Consider the following 17,737-nt stretch of genomic DNA (forward strand, 5'->3'; position numbering starts at 1 on the left):
AGTTTTCTTAACTTATGATTCTTTTTTCTATCTGTTCATAAATTATAAAGTTATGGATAATTATTAAGTAGCGTTATGTATAATTTTTTATGGAAATTTATATTATATTATTATTTGTGGTTTTTTAATATATATTTTTTCATTAAAAGTATGATATTTTCTATTATCAGTGGAACAAATTTTGGAATATTTTATAATTTTTAATAAAATTTTACTATATATAAATTTGATATATTAAATCATGTCTTATATATCTATTTTGTGTTTATATATTATTTTTAATCTATTTCATGAAATAATGTTCAGTTAGAAAGCTTTCAACTAATAATGCGTTTAAGATGAGAAGATGATTATATTCTTTCTTATATTTATTTTTGCGTACGATAGCTTCTTCTTTTTTTAAGTTAAATATATCTAAAATATTAAATTGAATTTATCTTAAATAATTAATTAGTTTTTCTTATATTTCACTGGGTATAATATTCATTATTTTATGTAAAATTTCTCTCATATTAATACATATCATATTACTTGAAAGGTTAATTTAGTAATAAATTAGATCATTTGACACTTTTATTTAAACATTTCTTTTATCTTTTAAACATTTTTTTATATACTTATTCTAAACTTTTAATTTTAAATAGTTATTATTTAGTTTATCTTCCTATTTCTTTTTCTTCTTTATAAAAATATTAAAAAATTATGATTTATTTATTAATGGAATGATATTAGAAAAAGTAGATAAAGTAGGTAAAAAAAACATAAATTTTCGTTGAATAAAGACTCGTTAATTAATTAAATTTATAAAATTTTAAATTTTATTTCTGATTATAATTATGTCATTTTATTTTCAATATAATTATATCTCTGTATAGATTCATATCTCTATACTGGCCGCGTGGATTCATATAAACTTGGCACGCGTTAACGTAGTGGGGTGTGGTCCCACTAACTAAAGAAACAAAATGTCAAACTTCTTTAGAATTTTATCAGAAACTTAATGCTATTTTTATTATTATGAAACGTCTTTTTGTGAAGTTTAATTTTTCTTTCTCTAAGGTTCTTAAATTTCGCAAAGAGTTTTAAGTTTCATTAATTCGAGTTAAATTACATGAACATGTTTAATGAGTATAATTTTCTTTGTATTTATTTCATGAATAATTTTTAAAACTTTATATTATTTTTTAATTTTTATTTATTAAATAAAGAAATTATTTCATATTTTTAAATACTAAATTTTTTATTTAATATTTTTTATGAAATATTAAGATAATTAAAAAGAGGATAATGTATTGTTGGTTTTTTTATTTACTAGATTTGAATTCAAAAATATTATTTTAAAATAAACCAAACTTTTTATTTGTTGAATTAATAGAAAATTATATGATAATAAACCGTTAATGTAGAGCATATTTAAACAAAATTTGAAGAAGAAAAAAAGTGTACCATGAGTAAAAGCTTGTGTTCAGGTAACTTCAATGTGACCATATTATTCAACCAAAAACTAATTCAGCTCTAAAATTAAAATTATCCATTATTTAATTATCCATATTATAAAAATGTTGTTAATGTTAATCAATTCAAACTTTAACAATATAATATTTGTCGCTATTTTTTTAAAATCTTATTATATTCTCTTAATAATTTTTCTGTCACCCTACAAAATAAATACATATGTTTATTATTTTAAAAAACAATTTAACAAATAAAAATATTTATAGACATAAAAAAAGAAAATTTACAATTATCCATTTTGCAGAATTAAAAATTAAAATCACTTATATTATTTTGAGAAATTAAATCAATCAGTGTAAATGCCAAAAGAATTAATACTCCGAATTATTAAAATGTGTCCAAAGAAATTAGTCTTTGCCTTCACTTCAAGAAGAAAAAAGTAAAAATGTCACTGTTTCGAGGGTGTTACATTCCAAATTGTAATCCAACAAAAAGTAATGTATCTTCCTTTGTATTTGTGAGAAGAGGGAATAATATATATACATATAGATATATAGAATAGTATATTGCAAGGTCAAAATTCTTCAAACGGGAAGGCTCAACCAGGGAAAGGGATCAAAATTCTTCATCTCTCTCTCTCTCTCTCTCTCTCTCTGTTCTCTACACTCTCTTCTATGGCCCCAAACAAACTCAATTCCTCGGTAATTCTTCCCTGCTTTGATAATCTCCTTCTTAATTTCAGCTTCCAATTTGCTTCTCTTTGTTTTATTAATCTTAATTTTTGGTTTGGTTATTGTGTTTATATTGCTAGGGTTTTTGTTCACTAATCGGGTTTGTTCATTGGGCTGTTTGCTTCAAGCCCCATTTTGAGGTTGAAATTTTAGTTTGGACTTGTGCTCCTGGAATTTTGGAGCCTGGGAATTCTTTACTGTTACAACATGACTAAACTTATTTTCATGAGAAAATTCAATTGTTATGTAGAAAAGAAAAAATGAGGATGCCCAAAATGATTTATAGTTGAAGTTGACCTTGATTCCCTTATTACTCATAGGATCAGCATCACTAGGATTGCTTCTAGAACATGTCTAGATTCTTAGTTGGGATATATTGTAAATCTCTACTCTTGATGCCAGTTCGTGCTACCTCCATATCTTATTGACATGGAGCCATAGAGGATATATATGCTAATATGAATATCTACGAGTCATTGATATGTTCGGCTTATAAAAAAAGGGACAAAAGGAACTAGGTCCAAGATTGTCAATAGTTCTGTGATTTCTTTGTTCATATATATATATATATATATATATATATATAGGATATAGTCCACTACTAAGGAGGGCAGCAGTTTCACATATATCAGCATCAGTGACAAGTGTATTTCTTGGTTTGTCTGGTTTTCGTCATGTAACAGGGAAATACAAGTATGTCATGTTCACAGGCTGAGAATGGTTTTGTCAATTCCTTTTCTCTCTTCCCTGAGAAAGAAGTGCAAGAGCTTCTTCAAGCTCCAATCCAGGGGTCAGATGACCATCTTATAGAGTTCTCTGAAGCTTTAAGAAGTATGATCATATTCTGTTGAAATTATTAATATCAACTGCAGCAAGACATGATCTTGATACAAAGATCTTTGTCCTTATTTTATCTTAAACTCCTTCTAGCTGTCGCGAAGGCCCTCAGGCGAGTTGCCGAAGGAAAAGCTTCTGCTCAAGCTGAGGCTGCTGAATGGAAACGTAAATATGAGTTGGAGAGGGCACGGAATCTGAAGTTTGAACACACAGGTGCTAATAATTGAATAACTACAAGATGCGGCTTCTGTAGTTATATTTTCTATTCTGTAACAGTTGATATTGCTGAAGGAACATAATTTCTTTCATCTGATTTTGACTCAACTGTGGTTGTGCTCTCTGTATACTTGTAAATTGATGAGCAATATATTTCTTTTTGTTGCTTCTACATCTTTAGTTATATACAATGTATGTTTCTTCTGATTTTATTTTTTTCTATTCCAATTCATCCAAAATTGTTGTCGTAAGTCTGTGTTTAACACAATGGAATTCTCGTCTGAGTGATTAGAATTTGAGTTCTTATAGTTGTATAATGTTGTTTTGCAGGCTACTCTCTCAAATGAGAGTACCTTTCCGGCTTCGTTTTTTGTTTGATAATGTATGAAGCATTACAGTCTTTTATTCCCTTTATATAAGGAGTGATTTTGTTCATCACATTTTTCTGAACTTGGTTTTCCCTTGAATTCACTATGTATTCATGCTCACTTGACATGATATTGTATTTCAGAATTTAGGGGCTTCTATCCTAAATCCTGGGCTTAGTCAGTGAATTTGAGAAGTTTTTTAATTCTGATTTGATTTCTAATTATTTCATCTTAATAGTATTTTTATGTCCATTATTAAAAATAGAATACCCCTGCAATTTACATAAGGTTGTAAAAGAATTTAGTCTGATGGTCTCAATCCAGACCTGAGGAGAAAGTAAACAATTAAATATTTTGGATATTAATTGAATTCATACCTTCTGAAGTTCTAATATCTGCTGGTAATATTGAGGACCTCTTGAGATGCATTGATTGAAGCATCAATTTAACACCTACCTTCTGTTCACTGCTTGTTTTTATTACAGAGAAATCATGTCTAGAGCATCAGACTGATCTTGATGATGTGAGGTCAAATAACCCTGCCAAACAACCAACATTATATAATGAAGCTAATGGACAGTCTGAAAGATGTTGTTCAAGGAATGGTATTTGCTCCCACGAGGTTCTTAGGGATGGAACACCTGATTCTGATTCCAAGATGGTCAGAAAGGTATTTCATGAATCCCTACTTGAAGCAAATTGGGTTATTATGGTATGATCATCCTGTTGCAGTTGGGTTCCTATTGATATTTAATGCTTTGACATATTTGCATATGTGTGATGTGTTTGCATACCTATATAATCAATAAGCCATTTTGTTGATGGTTCTCATGTTCAAACATTCATATGGCTGAATAGATTACGAGTCTTCAGAACAGCACTGGCAGTTAAGCCTTGTGCCATTACATTCAAATGAAAACTGGGGTAATTACTAATGTTCTTACTGGTATGAAATTGTGAACTTACTGTTGAATTTTTTGTCCATTTTCCCATGACATTGTGCAAGTACCACCACCATATATTTTGACAAATTTGTCCTACCAGTAACTAATTCATATCCTCGAAGTGATTACAATTTTTGTCATGTCTGTTAATAATGTTAAAATTACCAATTAAGCCTTAACTGAACTTGATCTTTTTTATCCTTTTTTATGCAGGCTTCATTTAAACTTTCATGGTGCTGTAAAGGTGAGCAAAGTGATCAGCACAAACATGATGTTGTCTCTTTTGAAAGAGGAAATATAACTACTGCAGAGCGCAGTAGTAAGCAGGTATCTCTTCTGTTGTTGTGAGTGATTTGATTTTATTATTTAAATATTATTATTGCAATTGATAAGCTTGTGTGTCACTTTTCTTAAAGTTTGTCTTCAAGCTAGTGCTAAATTTTCAATAGTTCTACTTCTTTATTGTCTAATTGAGAAGCTATATCTCTTCCAGATCTCTTTGAAGTGGGAGTCATGCCCACAAACAGTGCTCATATTGACCAAACCAAATTCAGTTTCAGTTCAAATTCTATGTGCTGAAATGATTAGGTGTGAATCCTTACATTATTTGTTTTCACTTTCTGTTCTCCCAAAGTCAAGTTTTCTTCCCTTATAATATGATGCTGACTTGAGTCTGAAATTCTTAACAAAAGTACGGAATATTTTATGGAATAGAGGTTTGATCATAGAACTCGCAAGTTATTTTACATTTCTATGGAATCTTGCAACTTTTGCTGATGTCTTTCATTCTTTCTTTCTTAACAGTTGTTGCAAAAACTTAAGAGGTCTCTTCATAATATAAAAGCTGAGAACATTGTTTTTACATGTGTACACGCACATGCACACATGAGACATGGGAGGAACTAATCTTAACTATACAATCATAATGGATGGTCAAAGATTAAATCCTCTCACTAGATTCACACAAAAATTAAACTTAACCCTGCTTTGCAATTCATTTGTGCGAGTTTGATTTGGCAAAGTAAAGATTGTTTCCTTTCAAGTTTGAAGTTTGACTTCACCTCTTATTATTTACTATTACATCTATCCTCTTCCTTTTTATCCTTCCTTGTATATGTCTTTCGTATAAAACAATAATGGGGTTGTATGGCATGGAATTTTTCATTTTGATTTTACCTTTCTAGCATATGCCAAACCTTGTTTTAATGATGCTGCTTGCCTTTTTTCTCATTCCTAGATGGTTGAGGCAGCAAAAGAAACTACACATCTATGTGGAACCTCGTGTCAAGGTGGAACTTTTGACAGAGTCATCACACTATAACTTTGTAGAAACTTGGAATGATGGTAAGCAATAAGAATCATTAAAGGATACTCTTCACTTGATGTGTGCTTCACAAAATTGCACATCTTGTGCATTGTGTTATCTTTTGAGGTATTTATCAGGGACTTTTTTGCCTTTTTTGTGGATTCGTTGCATTTGAGAGGTGCCAAAACTTGTGTGAAGAATAAGGAAAAAGATGGAGGGAAAAATAAAGTTTAGTATTTACTTCTGTCAATTTATTAACTAGGATTATATCATACATTCATATGTAAAAGAATAAGGAAAAAGATGGAGGGAAAAATAAAGTTTAGTATTTACTTCTGTCAATTTATTAACTAGGATTCTCTAAACCCATTTGCAAGACACAGTTTCTCACGGCACCCTATCACAGGCTTTTTCTAAATCATTTAGACTATATGCTGGTAATGGTATTAGTATTTCCTTTTATTTTTGTCGAAGCCCACAATAGGTACATAACCTTTATGATTTGACCACACAAGCCTAAAACCAATTTTGTTCTTTGATATTGGAAAGTGGATGGCTCAAATTCTACTTTATTTTGTACCATTGAAACCAATGGTCTTAACTTTAGTTTCATATTAACCTCTAATTCATTTATTGGTTTTAATTCATTTATATCTTATATAAATAGGGGTTGAGTTATTAGTTTTTACATCATCAATTTATTGTTCATCTTTGTTTCCTTTTAAGAGAGGCTTTTTCTTTGTTTTATCCTCATCATTATAAGAGGATTTTGCACTCTCTTCTTAGTGAAATTATATTACTATCATTTCATTTTGCTTCTCATAATTCTTCAATTCATTTTGAAATCTTGCTTCTATTATAGGAGTCAATCCTAGATAGAGGCGCGGAGCAGTTGACCCAAAAAATGCTATAGTGGGATAGCGAATAGTGGGATAACCATCATTTTAGGCATTTTAAATATATCTAATATAAATTAAATTTCACATATATATATATGCTAAAAAATATTAAATTAAGACCCAAATTAAAGACATGAAATATTAATGAAAACAAAACAAAGTAGGAGAATCAAAATAGAGAAAGAAAATAGGGAAAAAAAATGTTCAGTCATGAAATATGTGCAAGTTCACTAGAAGGTTTGCGGGAAAGTTGGTCGGAGATGTAGATGACTAGAAAATGTATGGGTGACGTCGGAAGCTTCGTTGAACTTGAAGTTGAAGAAGACAACTAAAAACAATTTGGGTCATGTTGGAAGCTTCATAAGAGTTGAAGATGACCGAAGAATGCCTCTGTCGTGTCAAAAGCATCGTTGGAGATGAAGGCCACTGGAGGCAATGGAATCATAGAGAAGAGATAAAATGAGAGGAGAAATGAGAGAAGAGCTGAGAGATAAAATGAAAAGCTTAGGGCTTACGAAGAGAAGATGTCAAAAAATAAGAGGGGGCAAAATCCCAAGATGCCCCCCCCTATAAGTTGCACAACATTTAGAAACACAAGTTTGGCATTTCAGCAAGAATAGAATAGTGGTTGCGACAGTCGTTCCTTTGAACCGTGAAGCTATTGGGTCTCTATAGTTGCGCCGTGCTTCTCTGCTCTGCTCCACCGCGATAGCGGCCACTATTGACTACTATGGCCACATAGTGCATATACCTTAACAAGTGCTATTAAGAACACTTATTCAATTAAGACCAGTCGTTATAACAACAAGACCAAACACATTGACATAAAATATCACTTTATTCAAGACATGGTTGTTGTTGGTAAAGTTGTAGTAAAAAATATCCACACATCTTAGAATCTAGCAGATATGCTTATTGAGCCTCTTTGAAATACCAAGTTTCAACATTGCTTGAATTTGGTTAGTCTCTACAAAGTTTGAAGACATGGTGATGAACAACTAGTTGAATTCGAGCCAAAGTGGAGATTGTTAAGTGGATGATTCAAATTCCATTTTATTAACTACCATTAAAACCAATGGTCTTTACTTTAGTTTCGTATTAACCTCTAATTCATTTATTGGATTTAATTTATTTGAATCTTATGTAAATAGGAGTTGAATTATTAATTTTTACATCATCAATTCATTGTTCATCTTTGTTTCCTTTTAAGAGAGATTTCTTTGTTTTATCCTCATTATTATAAGAGGATTTTGTACACTCTTTTCTTAGTGAAATTATATTGCTATCATTTCATTTTGCTTCTCATAATTCTTCAATTGATTTCGATCTCTTGCTTCTGCATAGTGCATATACCTTAATAGATATGTTGGTCCCTTGCCTTACCCTTCTTTTCAATTGTTCTTTGGCTGAATGTTCCTTGTTTTTTTCCAAAGTAAAACCTTATAAGTGTCTTCCAGTTGTTAAAATTATAGTTGATTAGTCAAGTTATTGTACGCCATGTTTTCTATTAGCTTCAAAATGATGACCTGCTAGTTTCAGTACGGCAGCATTCAAATATTATTAGTTATCCTTGATGCACACCAAGAAAATATTGTACACTTAACATGATGCAATTTCTTTGTCGGCATAATTTTGGAAGCTATGCTCTTTTTCTGTGCTTATATAATATCATATCAATTCTCTGTTTAGATTTTAGCTCATCATTCTGGCAGGACATAATGCCAAGATTATAAGAGTTTAGCTCAAAATTAATGGACCCAAATCAATCATCAGTGAACTATTTGATGATAGTGGTTGCATGTTTTTATTATTCCCCAAATCATAACTATTTATGAGCGTCAATTTTTTGTTTTTAGATAAGGAAATTTTGATGCTGCACACTAAAGTTGACCTTGTGATAACTCTTGGTGGAGATGGCACTGTTCTATGGGTATGTGAAATCTAGCTTTCTAGTATTGCAACAAAACTGAGAATTTCCTTGATTTTACTCTGTGGAAGTAAACTATTTTTTATCCACATCTAGTCAAGGTTAATTTTTCAAAATTTGAATCTGTCAACTTTGTCACCTAAAATATGGTCAGAAGCCAGAAAAGTATTTGCATAAACCTTGTGAATAAGCCACAAGGAAGTCTTTAAGATTTCCTGATATCCATAGCACTGGTCCCTGCAGTTTAAGCACTTTTTAAATTGCTAATCTTTTTTATTTTTGTTAACAGTATATATTGCTAAATACTTTTTATGAATGATTCTATGCATTGAGGTAGTATTGCTAAAATTGTACTTTTAACTATTTATTCAACCTAATATATACACTAAAAATAAAAAGCTCTTTTGTTTTATTTTTGGAGTTTAAATTTCATTTAAGTAACATTTGATCTTAGGTCTATTATAATCATTGTTTTACTTTTCCTATCTGTTATGTTGGTTTGCTTCGTGACATTGATTAGTACTTTTTCATGTATTTAATGTGCAGGCAGCATCTATGTTCAAAGGGCCAGTGCCTCCTATTGTCCCCTTTTCTTTAGGCTCTCTTGGCTTTATGACCCCTTTCTGTATCCTTCTGTATTCGTGTATATTATCTTACTTGAGGAATACTAGCAACACATTCTTAACTAGCTAAAATTTATTGAAAACTACAAAAGTATAAGCGAGAAACATTAAATTAAAAGTGAGAAACAGTGGGATCCACATAATTTTATAGTTTTTAATAAATTTTAATCAATAATAAAGAGGGTATTGCTGATATTCCTTATCTTACTTTTTATTATAATATTTGCTTTCATTTCTAGTTGGAAGCTGAACTTAACCATCCTTCAGACAGTGAACATTACAAAGAATACCTTGAATCAATTTTAAAGGGCCCCATTAGTATCACATTACGACACCGTTTGCTATGTCATGTTATACGAGATGCAGCTAAAAATGATTATGAAACTGAAGAATCAATGCTTGTTCTAAATGAGGTTACTATTGATCGTGGAATATCATCTTTCCTAACAAATTTGGAATGCTACTGTGACAACTCCTTCGTCACATGTGTGCAAGGGGATGGATTAATCTTATCTACAACATCTGGTAGTACAGCATATTCTTTAGCAGCTGGAGGATCAATGGTCCATCCACAGGTACTTTGTTGAAGAGTTTCTTATTCATAGTCTTGATTGCAGAGTTTAGCTGATTTTTTTTTTTTTCTAGTTGACAATGTTTGTCTCAATAAAAAATTCTATTATCCATAATGTTGTTGAACTGCTTTTGATCACTGGCTTGAAGTGTTTGCTTTGACAATTACAAGTTGCTTTTCATATTCTTTTTTCCCCTCCTGTTAGGCTGTTACTGGATAGATACCTCAAACAGTTTATCTTTTTATTCTTAGATAACAATTTACAATGGAAATTCCGGCCAACCCTTCCCTTGAAGAAGTTGTTTCCCCTCTTTAGTTTATATAAATATTATCAATACGCAGCTCAGTTTGAAACTTGAGTCATCAATCTGCAGGTTCCAGGTATCTTATTCACACCAATTTGCCCGCATTCCCTATCTTTTAGGCCATTGATATTTCCGGAGCATGTCACTTTGAGGGTGCAAGTACCATTCAATAGCAGAAGCCCTGCATGGGCATCATTTGATGGCAAAGACAGGAAGCAGTTAGCACCGGGAGATGCACTAGTGTGCAGCATGGCACCTTGGCCTGTTCCTACAGCTTGTCTTGTTGATTCTACCAATGATTTCTTGCGCAGTATTCATGAGGGTCTCCACTGGAATTTGAGAAAGACACAATCATTTGATGGCCCCCGGGAAACATGACATCTTCCTATCCTTCTTTCTTAGTAGGATGCCTTTAGAAGCTTAGAGCAAATATAGTTGGAAACTGACTAGTCATTTCTCAAGATAAAAAACAGGGTGTTACAGAAAATCTAGAAACAAAACAATTTAGCGTAGTTTTCTTCCTTGTATTGTATGAATAGCCACTGTAGTTTTAATTTATTACACAGCTAATGGCCACCGATGATGAAGAAAAATGTAAAGCTTGAGTCGTGAGATTATTATATTACAATATAATGTAAGATCTGAATACAGCTGGGAAACTACACTTTATTATATTTACAATAACTTTTACGATTATTTCCTACGTTGCCCCGTTCTCTCCCCCGTCATTTTTAAAAGGAATTAGTGTTTGAATCCTCAAGTTTATAGAATTAAATAAATTATAAAATACCAAATTTTAATTATTTAGCAATCTCAATTGTACTTTTTATAGATTACAGTCAATATAATGTAGGTTTTGTTTAATTTGTTTTGGAAAATATAATAGTTTATCTTTACTACGTTGAAAGTTTTTTAAAAAACAAGGGACCATTTGATTTAAGAAAATGTCTTATTGATATTAATTATAAAAATGCTATCTTATTTTTATTTTTTAAATAAATTGTCTAAAAATAATGATAATAAAAAAATTATTTTCTTTGCTTTTAATACAACTTTTTAAAATAAAATAAAAATAAAGTAACATTTGTATAACTAAAAAAATTGAAAATATATTTTTTCATTTAAACAATTATATTTTACAATTTAAGCTATTTTAAACATTCATTATGAAAATTACCGAATATGTAGATCAATGGGTAAGAGTTTTTCTAGCTTAATATGTCATGTAATGTAAGCTAAAATAACATGAAAATATTTTATAACTTTGCGTTATTTTTAACTTAATATATTACTTTTTTATATAAAAATAAGTTCTTTCAATGATAAATATATGGTATAAATTATTTATTTAATAAGAGCTTATGGAGGTTAATTAAGTTGTCCAAAAATAATAATAGTCTATTTACAAAAGTTGGTTTCACCAGCTTACAAATTTAGTCTGTCTTTTTTATTTTTTTAATATCACGTTACTTACATCAAAATTAATTTTCAACTTTGATTGTTAAACAATGTCTAAAAACATTCGTAAGTAATTTATTAATAATCATCAAAATGCCATCTGTTAATGTTCAAAATACACTTGCTGTGAGTGATAAAAATGATTATGAATCAAGAATGAAGTGTTTAGCTAAAGTCATTTCCTACTTTTAAAATTTCAAAGGTATAACTTGATATGATTTTAAATTTATGCATTTTATATTTCAGATATAAGAAAACTTTAAAAAGCCTCTAAAAAAAATTGGCCAAGTATCTGTACATCCTTTGAATGAGACTAATCCTCGTATGAAGAAATTAAAACATCCTCGTATTGATTTTATATTTGCCAATCAGTACACTTCTGTTACATTTTTTATAATTTACTATAATACTAAATTAAAATAATATAACAGAAATACAAGTAAACCTAAATTTAGTATAAATAACAGTGAGTTGTATAATAATTACTTTTGAGTTGTGTTTGAATGGGGTAAAATTACTATATTGCATGCATTTAAATAGTAAGAAATTTTTTTTAAATATTGTAAAATTGTAATTATATAATTTTTATGCCAAGTAAAAAAAAAATTCAAATGACTTATTTTTAAAAGAAAATATGAAAATCTCTTTATTATGCTTTTTTTTATTTTTATTATTCATAACTCCTAATACTTGACTTTCATTTTAAGCATTTTTAATTATTGATTTCTTGAATTTAAAATTCGGCAACCAGACCCGGCCTTATAAAGCCATTTTGTCATGTTAGTAACATGAAAAGATATTAACTGAACTTTAACACAAGATAGAATGAGCAAATTTCTAAGATGCACACAGGGAAAATGCACTCAGGACATCAGGTTGAATTCAATAGCGATTAAGAAAATCTCCTCAGGCAGGCATATCGATATAGTTTTAAAAACAATTCTAGCATAATTCTACCAAACAAGCAAGAAATTAATCAATAAGCTAATTTTGTAAAATAATACACAGCCTGTAGATCATGCTATAGGGAAAAAAGATAAGGGGAGGGCATAGTTCAATGTAGAGAATTACTTGTATTAGTAACAAAAACTTGTTTCTTTAATATCTTGCAATAAGATGCAACTTTTCAGTTTTCATCGAGTATCAAATTATGTCCTGGTAACAAAAAATAAATTATGTCCACATCCTCATGCCATAAATTGAATGAGGAAACTCTTGAGATGAAGAACACGCATAGTGATCCGCAATGAGCATGCAAAAATAGAGGGGACGATAACCTATTGGGCTATTCCTACAACCAAACTTCTGCTAGCCTGCAGGAAAATAAATTGTCTGGTGGTCCAGTACTGAAGCAAAACAACATCTTGAGAAAAATGTAGTCAATCAAGAAAAATCCAACTCATGTGATCTTGGTCTTGGGCCTACTGAACCCCCACCCAACGAGCATAATCCACCCACCTGTCATGGCAAAATCACAAAACATTAGCCACTGGCAACAAGCAATGCTCCATTCACAAGTAATCAGAAAAAGTATGAATTTTCTTACAATAATGAACCCAAATACGTATTGCCAGTCCGCACAGCAAAGCAAAATGCACTAAGTAAAAGCTTGTGCTGGTGCAGCAAAGGTTCCAACATCCTCTGTTCAATAATTCCAGCAAGTACTTGATACCTGTAAGCAAAATCAGAATCCTAGTAAAGGTTTTATACAACAATCAACATAAAGTTACAGAAGACAAGAACAGGCTAGAACATTTTCAAATATGATTGAAAGTAATAATAATGTTAACATACTCTGTATAACAGAAGTTAAAAGGTTCAATTTATAAACCGTGAATTTTCTTTAGAAAATTAAGCAACATCATAAAATTGAGCAAATAGCATCTCCCACAACAATCAGCATTTCAAAATATTTGTTTAACTTTTCCAGTAGCTTTATTTGTCTATTAAATGTTGATTAAATCATTAAATAAACATTTTTAAACATGCAAAAATGGAGAAGAAAGCATCAAAAATGGAGAAGAAAGCATGCGCTTTCTCTCCAAGCAATTCATCATGATATGTACTGAGATGCTAGTCTGTAATCAGTGACAATAAGTCCAACATTATGAACAACGACAAGCAACTGATAATAATTACTTATATATGGGTGGGTAGCACTCACATTATAATCATATTGATCATATTTTTTAAACATTGATTTTTCAATGATTCCTATAGCATTTAAATCACTAGTGTTTGACAGTGAAATAATTTTTCTAAATGCCACAATGACCATTTAAATGGATTACGTTAGTTACAAGTTAGTGCAACCCAGATGCACAAAGGTAAGAGCAAGTTTGAAGTTAAGACCACTTGCTCGAATCATTTGAAGGTTTTATATTATAAGCTTCAAATAATCCATCACTAATTACATCATCCCTTTTACCTGAGGTTGCTAGAAACTGCCATATAGACACCATAGGCAGCACTGGTAGACAATATGGGAACATTTTCAATTTCCCCAGCAGCAGACTTATCAACTGCCTTCTTTGCATTAATTAAGGCATTTGTCATAGCTGTCCCAACCTGAATGGAAACAAAATGCAGTATATATTAGTGTCTCAACTCAGTTATTCCACTGACATTTAAAACACTTGAGGGAAATAAGAATCGGCAGGATAATTTATCAAATGAAAAGGTGATATACGACAGATCCTTGGAAACTTTTTAGGCCATTCACTATCTCATTCATAAGAACTAGTAGATCAACAATTTCAAATTCAAATTTGAAGAACATGTATAAAAGCAGTTGATTGTAATAGTGGAAATGTGTTACGCCAAATCAGTCTCATTCAATACATCCAATGGGTGAAAAATAAGTTCAATACAAGAGCAAGTCAAGGATCAGGATTTACACTAGCACTGCATCATCAACAAACTGAACTCAGACGCAGGTGTGTAAAAATTAATCATACAAAAAAATATAGTAGAAAGTACATTTAAATAGCACCCACATAAAAATTAACCATTCACCACACCTATGAGAAATATTTATAAATAAACTATGTGAAATACTAGAATTTCTGCAGTACTTGATCTGACTGGAACCATACCCATAATTTGAAGACTAAAAACCTTGTGTAGCTCTCTAGATTTGTTGCAATCAAACCCATAATATGAAGGCAAATCATAAATGAGAAGACTGCATCAGTCAACTCAATTGCCAAAACATGAGTGCCCTTAACTATTGCAATGATTAATGAATAAACATAAATAAATACTCCTAAAAGTTATAGAGAAGAGGAAGACAAGAACTAACCAGTGATGAGGCAGTTCCAACTGCAAAAAGCTTAGTTCCATTACGCTGAGAAAGGTAACCGCATTATAACAATTAGCCATAGAAAACTAAAAGAAAAAAATGAGAAGAAATTGGATTAAAATTGCAAGAAAAGACAGAATATACCAAGTTGTACATACCACAATTGCACCTATCCTCTGTAATATGGAATATGATGTTCCAGAGAGAGCAACCTGTTGAAGGAAATAAAGAATATGATATTACTAACATTTATTTGTGAAAATTATATAAGGAATCAAAACAAAAACACATCAATATAACCTATGGGACATGCACCTGAAATGCATTATCTGGGCAGCTGTGGAAAAACTTAGCAATGGGCCCTGCACTGCCTGCAAGTGGTGGTCTAAGAGCTACAGTAGGTGCAGGAAGATAAACCAGCATGAAATCTGCGAGTATGGCCATGACCTATGGACAGTAAATGTAAACGGGATGTTATGCCATTGACTACAATAAATGTTTCACAGGAAGCAATATTTTCTATGGACTGTAGCATGTACAAAGTGCAAATAACACACAAACAAGACACAAATGTATTAGGGTGCACTTAAAAAAAACAGTTTAATTAAATGCTTATTGAATAAACTCTTATCACATGCCGATTTATAATATAAATTTGACAGTGAAACTTATTGGAATAAGCTAAAAAAAGAATTTATTATGATAAGCAGCACCAAGAAGTTTATAGAAATAAGATAACGAGAGCTTATGAAAAAAAAAAATCATAAATTATTTTCACATGTTCCAAGTAAGCTTGTCCAAACTTCCTTTTAGAAGTAAAACAACGGAATTAATTCAAATGTTAGTACATAAATTCATTAGCGTAGAAAAACAAATTCTGTTATCCAAACAAAGAAAAGTCTTTTTTATTATAAATATTATAGTCACATTGAGCATCTATCTCCATTAGAGTGTTCCAAATAAATGATGGGAAGCATGCATACTTTTTTCTATAACCTACAAACAATTGAGCAAATAAAATATCATCACCACATGGGTTACCATGGTTCACTCTCCCCATTGAGAAAAATTCTGCTCAAACCACCCACTACTTAGATTGGGGTTTCAGCATTTGATGTGCTTTCCCTGCTAATGCAATTATATAAGACAGAATAAGAAAGAGCAGAGCAGAGCCCAGACAAAAAGTTGAGGGATAAAAAATGCTTTTAAACACAAGGATGACATAATATATGGAGTCTGGACATATACAAGAACCATAAAAACTGTCCGAATTTCTGAAATAGATCATACAAAATTGGAACCAATACCCAAAGAAACTAGCCGTTATCAATTCCTCTAGCTCGTCAACATCATTAAGGTACATAGTGGCATCAAATCATATATATCAAGCTTGTGTTTTGAGGCGAAGACATCGTAAATGATATACTGTAACAGCAAGTAAGGAAATGTATGCAGAAAGACGGGCAATAATTTTTGAAGAAATTGAGAATACTCATACCACATCAGCGAAGACAATTTCGAGCTCATTGAAAAAGTTTTCTCTCCTGCGATCATACTCAGCAGCAGTCTAGCGAGGGAAGAAACACAAGTCACAGAAGATTATTAATCAGCACATAAGCAAACATAACAACCATAAATAAAAGTATCATTGTTCCATAGCATAATTAGATCAGACAATAAAAAATCCGTTAACCTAATCTTGTTGCTCACATAATAATATGCCTATGTACACGCTTATAACATGATTGACACAGTATTCACCATCAATAAAAAGAACCATAATTAGTTGCTGAATGATGTTTAAACAATGAATGGAAGAGAGAAGAGAGAAAGGAACCTTGGTGAAGACGCCAACGCCGCATTCCATGGCGACCTTAGCAAGGAAGAGATCATCGGCGAGAAGGCGCTCCTTGAAGCCAGGAAACTGAAGCAACCATCGGAAGAATGGAGACTTCTCGAGCTCCAGAAACCGAGACACCACGGCAGCAGGAATCTTCCCTTCCTTTATAGCCGTGGCCAAGTCAGCCGGCACGCTCTCCAACGACTTCCCCGCCGCCGCCAGGAGCACAAGCGCCTCGTTCTCTCCGCCATTGCCATCCTCGTGGCCATCTCCATGACCACCGCCGCCACCATGACCTCCGAATGATCCGCCGTGTCCGTGGCCGTCTCCGCCGCCGCCAAAGGTGCGGAGAAGGAAGGGATCTGCGCGGCGGTGGGTGCGGGAGAGGGGAGCGGGAATGGGAGTGAGAGGGAGACGGAGGGTGGAGAAGGAGAACGAAGGAATCGATTTGGAAGAAGAAAGGGAAGTGGTCGAAGGAGGATTGATGAAGGAGAATGCGATGGACATTGTTCTTAGGACTCTCTTCTTCTTCTTCTTTGCTTTTGCTTTTGAGTTTGCGAAAAGCTGATTCTGTTCTGTTTTTTTTTTTGTTTTGTTAACAGTTAGGAGTTGTTTGTTTGAGTTAGTAGCATTCGAGTGTTTGTTTGGACTCTCTAACCATTTAATATTTGCTTGAAATTGTTGTTGCCTTCCCCGTTTCCCTCTTTCCGCTGAAGGCGATGGGCGTTACTTCTTATATCATTTTCACTTGGTTTTTATGTTATTCTCTTATTCGTTACAATATATATTTTGTTTTTATAATTATTTTTTTACCAACTATTTTTTTATTTACATATTAGTTTAGTTTAAATAATTTTTTTACTAACGAAATATTTTTATTATTTTTTATATCTTAAATTAATTTGTTAGTTCTTAATTTTTTAATTAAATTATCAAAATTTTAATTAAATATGTGT

At 31.6% G+C, this 17,737-nt stretch overlaps 2 protein-coding genes across 2 annotated transcripts; one reads left to right on the forward strand and one right to left on the reverse strand.

Annotated features, from left to right (window-relative positions):
• The first annotated feature begins 1,962 nt into the window (after positions 1-1,962).
• On the forward strand, positions 1,963-10,876 carry LOC113864740 (NAD(H) kinase 1). Its single transcript, XM_027498800.1, has 11 exons — positions 1,963-2,156; positions 2,870-3,017; positions 3,117-3,236; positions 4,093-4,277; positions 4,765-4,878; positions 5,045-5,139; positions 5,789-5,895; positions 8,613-8,686; positions 9,230-9,308; positions 9,574-9,881; positions 10,252-10,876. The coding sequence occupies exons 1-11, from the start codon at positions 2,130-2,132 to the stop codon at positions 10,558-10,560; spliced, it is 1,566 nt and encodes a 521-aa protein (XP_027354601.1). The 5' UTR covers positions 1,963-2,129; the 3' UTR covers positions 10,561-10,876.
• Positions 10,877-12,636: 1,760 nt separating this feature from the next.
• LOC113865704 (protein RETICULATA-RELATED 4, chloroplastic-like) lies at positions 12,637-17,408 on the reverse strand. Its single transcript, XM_027500427.1, has 8 exons — positions 16,779-17,408; positions 16,440-16,508; positions 15,257-15,388; positions 15,100-15,153; positions 14,942-14,986; positions 14,069-14,208; positions 13,187-13,312; positions 12,637-13,098 (listed from the first exon to the last, which is right to left on the reverse strand). Exons 1-8 carry the CDS (start codon positions 17,286-17,288, stop codon positions 13,062-13,064), a joined length of 1,113 nt encoding a protein of 370 aa, XP_027356228.1. The 5' UTR covers positions 17,289-17,408; the 3' UTR covers positions 12,637-13,061.
• Between the last annotated feature and the right edge of the window lie 329 nt (positions 17,409-17,737).

The sequence above is a fragment of the Abrus precatorius genome, unplaced genomic scaffold, assembly GCF_003935025.1.
Source record: "Abrus precatorius isolate BTA unplaced genomic scaffold, Abrus_2018 Scaffold4, whole genome shotgun sequence".
NCBI lineage: Eukaryota > Viridiplantae > Streptophyta > Magnoliopsida > Fabales > Fabaceae > Abrus > Abrus precatorius.